At 44.3% G+C, this 7,315-nt stretch overlaps 1 protein-coding gene across 1 annotated transcript; it reads right to left on the bottom strand.

The window, feature by feature from the left end:
- Nucleotides 1–1,335: 1,335 nt before the first annotated feature.
- On the bottom strand, nt 1,336–7,004 carry LOC120999063 (protein kinase C delta type-like). The gene is made up of 6 exons (XM_040429941.1): nt 6,993–7,004; nt 5,505–5,785; nt 3,831–3,922; nt 2,831–3,032; nt 2,195–2,338; nt 1,336–1,473 (listed from the first exon to the last, which is right to left on the bottom strand). The coding sequence occupies exons 2-6, from the start codon at nt 5,610–5,612 to the stop codon at nt 1,336–1,338; spliced, it is 684 nt and encodes a 227-aa protein (XP_040285875.1). The 5' UTR covers nt 5,613–5,785; nt 6,993–7,004.
- Between the last annotated feature and the right edge of the window lie 311 nt (nt 7,005–7,315).

Genomic DNA, 7,315 nt, shown 5'->3' with positions numbered 1-7,315 from the left:
GTTTTCCTTCAGTCCAATCGCAGGGAGGGCTTCCAGGATCCAGTCTATACTTACCTGTTGTCTTCATACTGTGGTATATATGATAGGAAGAATCAATACAGATACCATATAATGTGGTATAATATACAAAGATTTTGTGCTACATATGAAGATTAGGGATTTTACACAACTGTTTAATGCTCATAAAATTTGAGCTTCACATTTGGAGCAGCTTAAATCTTGAATCATTAGGTAATTTATACAACTGTATAGGAACACTGCTTATTTCCATCTATATACCTGGATCTGTTCTTCTGTCCATCCATTCATCTTCTCCAGGGGCTCAGGAGGACATCTTGCTCTGGTGACATTAGAGCTGGTGGAGGGTTTACTGGGTGACAAATGATAACCCTCTGAAAATGGCCTGATGTTTCAGTGGCAATCGTCGCTTCTTGGCGGCTGCCTCCATTTTGCCCAGGTTGAATGGTTTGGGACAGCGTTGAGGTATAGATGGCTACAAGAAAAAGAAATAGATATAAATGAGGATATGGTCATCACAATTGGTGACAGACCTCATATGAAGCTTATGCTGGTAGTATTTCCACATGTAATATGATTACCTTATGTACTCATCCCCCACCATAATAAGATATATTTTTCTGTAGGAGTATAAAGCATATTAAATGCCAAATTAGGGTAGTGGCCTGCACTCATTACAGGGGTCTGCCTCCAACCAGCTCCATTCAAGAATTATTTGTTACAAATATAATTATGACTTTACCTTCCAAAATACATTCAAGGTGCAAACTACTGAAAACACATAAAAGCTCTGCATGCTGACATGCATTACTGGAGTTGGAGTTTAGTGGCCCAATCCCCAAACCACCATGTCCTGTGACAATTGCTACTGCTTGATGGCTCTGCCCCCTCCTTCTTACCTGCCAACATGTCCCCCTATCAAGCCCCTGACATTGAGAATCATATACACAGTGGCGTAGCTAGAAATGACTGGGCCCCACAGCAAATTTTTGAATGAAGCCCCCCTCCCCTAGTAATTTTTTCGCAACCCCTTCCTTTTATGCTGCCCCCATTCCTGTGGCTAGTAAAGATCGCTCTCTCAGATGAGGCCTGGCAGCTGTTCCATCCGTTTTCTACACTGTATATACTGTCACTGTATATAATTCATTGTGTAATACTGTTATGGGGGCCCTGACAAAATCTTTTAGTCCTCCTCTTCCTGGATGGGCCCCCTTCTGGGTCAGGGCCCCAAAGCAGCCGCTTCCCCTGCTTCCCCTATAGTTACGTCCCTGCATATACAGTGTATGACGTGTATCTAGAGCACGGTAGACTTTCTGTTTATGCACTTACTACAGGGATGTGTGGTGGTGGCATCTCAAGGGCTTCCACAGAGACCCAGTCAATATGCTGGAAGAAATGATGGCCTCTGATGTTACCATGGACTCCTAAGCGCTTGGCAGGATCTCTCTGGAGGAGCTGAAAATGAGAAATGTAATGATAACTTAGTGACTATAACGACCTTTGACCACAATGACCAATCACATTCCAGATCTTACATTTTCAGGGGAAAGCTGGGAAATGAAATCTCCACTTTTCTCTTGTGCAAGTTTTGATAAATTTGCCCTAATGTTTATTCTGTCTGAATGCTGGACTTAGGCTGTAGTGTCAGCAATGGGAGATTTTAGAAATCTGTGGCTGCTTGTTACATAAGCTCAGAGGGGTGGACTAAGTATGTAGACTTGTCCTCAGTACATTAACTACCAGACTCTTACTTTAAAGGAAAACTCATATGTTACGATGGGAGAACGACTATAATGTCTGCCTCAGTGCTGGTAAAAATGGCAGCTCATGCTGCTCCTATTTAACCAGGCTCCGGGCCAGGACTCTTAACATAGATTGTGCTATTACTAAGTCTGTGCTGGATCTGGTAAGGTTGTGGGTCCAGAGGTGACTTCTTAGCATCCTCTGTTGTGGAGACCAGTATTGTAACCTTGTATACTACAGAAGTGCTGGTTGTGTATTGTTACCCAGCGAGCAGCACCTCTGAGCGGGGACCTCTCCTAAACACTACAGTGGTGAGTATTAGTGAAGGAGATCATGGTGCTCTATGGGGTATTGTAGGGGGAGATGTCTTCTATCACAGGTTGTCATGTAACATTGTATAAAATACAGTAGTGTTATGCAGTAACATACTGACCTCTTTAATGATGTCTTCGGCGCTGGAGTGTGTGATGTCAAATTGTGTAGGATCGTACTTACACTTACTGGTAATCATTTCATTTAAGATGACGCCAAATGAATACCAGTCCACTCCAACGCCATACTCCTCCTTAGCCAGCATCTGCCAGGAAGGAGAGAAGATTAGTACACAGCTCTTACCCACATTGTAGGTGCTAAGGTTTCTGCCATTGCCAACATATCATAGAATGGAGTCACTCAAGGTGTTTAGCGGAATGATGACAAGATGTTCTGCCTCCATCCAGCAGCAGATAAACTGCAACCACAAAGTCATCTTTTGTAGACTCGGTGTAACCAAGTGTTACATGGGGGTTCATTCATTTGAATGAGCATATTCTAATATTAGGTTTCTCCACAAGCACCCACTGCAGTGGAAATGAATGGTCACCCCGAGCTTCCCCTGGCAATAACAGCTGATCCCTGAGATCAGTAGATGGCATGAAGGTAATTAAAGAGGTCATTTCATGGGTCCAGAAAAAGTCAGACTTCCACCAATATGATGCTCATGCTTATCCTAAGGATGAATGATCAATATTCTGGACCCCTTCAATACAAATGGATCAGTGAAAATGATGTAAACTCCCCTTTTTCTCACCTCAGGAGCCACATAGCCTTCTGTTCCAGCATATTCGGTGGCTGTGCGGTCTCCAAGCATGTTCTCAAGTGCGAGACCGAAATCCGTGATCTTAATATGGCCCGTCTCAGCCACCAGGATGTTCTCGGGCTTGAGGTCTCTGTGGATGATGCCCTTAGAATGGAGATATTGGATGCCACACACGAGCTCAGCGGCATAGAATCTGTCAGAAAAGTAAATGAATGAATATAATGCGAGGATAACACAGAAGACTCTTAGACTTTCTTACCAGTCACCAGAATAAGAGACAATAATGTTTCTTATAACTGTCAAATAATGAGGCAGTGCAGGGGCGTAGCTATAGGGGGTGCAGAGGTAGCAGTCGCTACCGGGCCCAGGAGTCTGAGGGGGCCCAAAGACCCTTGTGCCACATAAGACACTGGCATTATAGAAAGTGCATACTGGTCAACTTACACCTCTGGCTGGAGGGAAGGGGTTAGGTTATGAATTTGGCATGAGGGGGTGCCCTTTCAATGTTTGCCTCAGGCAGCAGGAAGGATTTGTGCTCCCCTGCCCCTTGCCAACAAGCACTGAGGGACGGGGGCCCAAGCTGAACTCTTGCACCAGGACCCATGAGCTTTTAGCTACGCCCCTGGGGCAGTGTCTTATGGAAAGGGCTGCATGGTGGCTTAAAATCACATGGACTTCTATTCCAGGGTTTTAAAGAGCAACCAGTCCTAGTCATGTTCTAGAATGTGTCGCTTATGGCCATTAATAACTATTCCCGGAGGGCCCCTTTAATACCTAGGAATATGATTAAGGCTCCTACACATCGGACTGGGGAGATATCAGAAAAAAAGATCACAAAGATGTGATTTCTGGAGGAACGTTTCCTCTCTGTCTTCAAGTCTTCTTTTGGGGGAACAGATCTCATCAGTGTGATGTGCATGAGGCCGGACACTGGATCTAATATTTCATGTCATTTTCTAACCGTTTAGCTGAGGTTCTTATTTAACCATACCTTGCACTGGGGATGTCAAGCCGCCCCTTCATGTTTAGGAACTGATCAAAGTCCCCGCAGCTCATGTATTCCAGACCAAGTAGAACAAGCATCTGTGACATAGAAGACACCATTACCAAACCATCAGAACATCTACACATGAACTATATGGAATCTAGCAGTGGCATCTGTCATCTTTAAAGGGATATTCCAGTGTCAATAAGTAAAGTTTAATATTTGTATATAGTGAAAGATTCTACAATTTTACAATCTTTCTGTATGAAATTCTCAGTTATTAGGATCTCTGCTTGCAGTTACTGAATGGGAACCGTCATTAGTTTCCTCCCAGCTGCTATAAATCTGTCCTGGTCCAGTGATGGAGATATGGTGCATAGCACTTGACACAGATCTGATAACTGCACTTTATTGAGCCAAGTGTCTGTGTGTCCATAACATGGGGAGGATAGGTTTTTAGCCACTGGAGGTAAACAATGAAGTAATACAGTGTTTATGGATATGCTGAGTTGTGTATGTAATATGCTCCTCGAGGATTGGGCATGTGTACTGTATTTGTACAATATTCATAATCCTAAAAGGTAAAAATAAATACCTAAAAAATGAAATAATACAGCAGAAGAAGCATGGCAGGACAATGCAGAGCAAAGACAGGAGACACTTGGGTAGGTACATTTAAAGGGAACCTGTCACCGGGATTTTGGGTATAGAGCTGAGGACATGGGTTGCTAGATGGCCGCTAGCACATCCGCAATACCCAGTCCCCATAGCTCTGTGTGCTTTTATTGTGTAAAAAAAAAACGATTTGATACATATGCAAATTAACATAAAAGAGTCATATCTTACTTGTGTGACCAGAGAAAAGTCATATTTTCAAGTTCTGACTCATCTCAGGTTAATTTGCTTATGTATCAAATCGTGTTTTTTTTACACAATAAAAGCACACAGAGCTATGGGGACTGAGTATTGCAGATGTGCTAGCGGCCATCTAGTAACCCATGTCCTCAGCTCTATAAACAAAATCCCGGTGACAGGTTCCCTTTAATAAGGTGATCATATACGCCATTGCTTTCTATGGTCAGCAGATGACACACTGACTAAATCTATTAACCCTCTCTACGCTAGACCACAAAATAAGTGACCTCGACCAGGGAAGGTTAAATAAGTGGAAAATGTTATTTTCTAATTTTCTGTAATTCAAACCTGGGGGCGTCTTATAGTCCACAAATAAAGTAAATTAGAAAATGATATAACCTGCCATCATAGAATAAATAACCTTTATTTGCTCCTTTAAAGAGGATCTTTCACCACTCCTGACATGCCTGAATTGCTAGCAGTCTGCAGTAAGGGTACAGAGGAGTGGTAACCAGTTGGGGGGTGTACCTGCACAGACTCACTCTATCCAATCAGTGCTGCCATTTTCAGACTGTAAGTAAATGGAGCAGTGGTCATGTATGCAAACTACTGCTTCATTCATATGGGGACTCAGGGACCTCCATTCTTCTGATCACTGGGGGTCCCTGCAGTCCTACCCGACCCCTTTCTTTCAAATGGCTGGTCGCTCTGAGAGGTGCTGCAGTGAAGGGGCCTAAGTTCTCCACCAAGTGCTGCTGCCCCCTTTTCTGCTGATTGGGTTACGAGTGGAGACATTTGACAAAAGTGAAGTTGTCAGAAGTGTACCTTGGTCTGGAATGCAAAGTCCGCGTGGACAAGGAAGGGGCTCCCAGATGCCAGCTGTAAGACTCGGTGCTCCACCAACACATCCGCCTCATTGCAGTTGGCAAGCATGGATCTCTTGCTGATGATCTTAACAGCATACTTCTGATGGTTAGAAGTATCCTCCGCCAAGACGACCTTACCATAACTTCCCTGCCCGAGCACATGATGGAAAATTAATCTCTTCCTGATGGTATCGGAGATTGTGCTTCTAGAGCAGGTTGGCCGAACACCGCTGTCCTCGACTAGGGGGAAAATAATAGAAAGACATGTGAAAGGATATTCCCATCTTAGGCTTTTATACCATATTGATTGGCTTGGTTCTTTCTGTTATTCTGATAGACGATAGCTGCCAACAATCCCGAATTTGTATAGCCAAGAACAGAGCTTGGCTATCTCCAGCAGTCCCATAGACTCTGAATGGTGATCGGTCTATACTGTTCTATTTGAAGGGGTATTCCCATCTGAGACAATGAGACACCTTTGGGACCCACACCTATATCGAGAATGAGCTGGGAAAGTGGTGGCTGGAGGACCCCAGATTTCCACTGGGTCCAGCCACCACCAAGCGCTGTCCCAATAGTAGTGAATGGGAGCGCACCCGTTTGCGCAGCCACCGCTCCCATTCATTTCTATGAGGCCGAGCTATTTCAATGGGGCTTGGCTATTTTCTGCCTCCCATAGAAATGAATGGAGGGCAGCCGTACTTGTGCGGTGCGCCCTCTGGGACTTTGTTGGCTACGTTTATGAAATATGTGGGGGTCCCATAGGTGGAACCTGCCCCTATGAGACAATGGGGGCAGATCCTACAGATATGACCCCGTTGTCTCAGATGGGAATACCCATTTAACAGAATCCAGCACCGTAGATAAATACAGACCTAGACCAGACTCTAAAATATATACTGAAATCAGACCCCTTAATACATACAGACCCCAGACCAAGTGCCTTAACCCCTATATATATTGTGGGTACTTCCTCTGGTAGACAGGATTAGCGGACGCAGTATAGAGGCAACAAAAAGTTTATTGGATCAATCAGTTCAGTGTTTTATTCACACTTTAGGCAAGTGCTCAAACAAGCAGTCATATTCAAACAAAAAGTCACCTTGCGGTGTTGGTGGTAATTCAAACAATGTGGCAATTCTGCCTCAAAGAGTCCTTGCTGATAGCAGCACCAACCTGTTTTCACACCAAACAGGTAGCAAGCCTTCATCCAGACACAAGGCTCCCAGATCCCAACACAGAGACATGGCTTCTAAGCCCAGCTGCCTATTTAAGGACAGCCAGGTGCTGCCAAAACCTGGACTGGCATTTAAAATCCGGTCCGGTATTTGCCCTCACCTGGCAAATACCTGTTTAACCAGACCAAACCTCTCACTGTGTCACTATACATATATATATATATACCGTATTTTTCGTCCTATAAGACGCACCGGCCCATAAGACGCACCTAGGTTTTTGAGGAGGAAAATAAGAAAAAAAAAATTCTAACCAAAAGGTGTGCTTTTGGTGGGTTTGAACTAACGGCAGTCTGTGCATGACACTATTATGGGGGATCTATGGATGATGCACTGTTATGGGGTGGGGGATTAGTGGATGGCATTATGATGGTGGGGGGATCTGTGGATGGCATTATGATTGTTGGGGGGGATCTGTGGATGGCATTATGATGGGGGGGATTTGTGGATGGCACTGTTGTAGGGTGGTTAATCTGTGGATGACACTGCTATATGTGTCACCCACAGATCCCCCCATAACACTCCCATCCACAAT

This window comes from Bufo bufo, chromosome 4 (assembly GCF_905171765.1).
Source record: "Bufo bufo chromosome 4, aBufBuf1.1, whole genome shotgun sequence".
Taxonomy (NCBI): Eukaryota; Metazoa; Chordata; class Amphibia; order Anura; family Bufonidae; genus Bufo; species Bufo bufo.
The sequence above is the reverse complement of the archived record's forward strand: the minus strand, read 5'-3'. Positions and strand labels throughout refer to the sequence as shown.

Excerpts from the sequence above, each read along its gene's own strand:
- LOC120999063 (XM_040429941.1), bottom strand. The coding sequence starts at position 5,612 with ATGCTTGCCAACTGCAATGAGGCGGATGTGTTGGTGGAGCACCGAGTC. Across the intron at positions 2,339-2,830 it reads AAGGCTATGTGGCTCCTGAG|ATGCTGGCTAAGGAGGAGTA; the intron begins GTGAGAAAAAGG and ends CCTTCCTGGCAG. Across the intron at positions 1,474-2,194 it reads CCGAAGACATCATTAAAGAG|CTCCTCCAGAGAGATCCTGC; the intron begins GTCAGTATGTTA and ends TCTCATTTTCAG.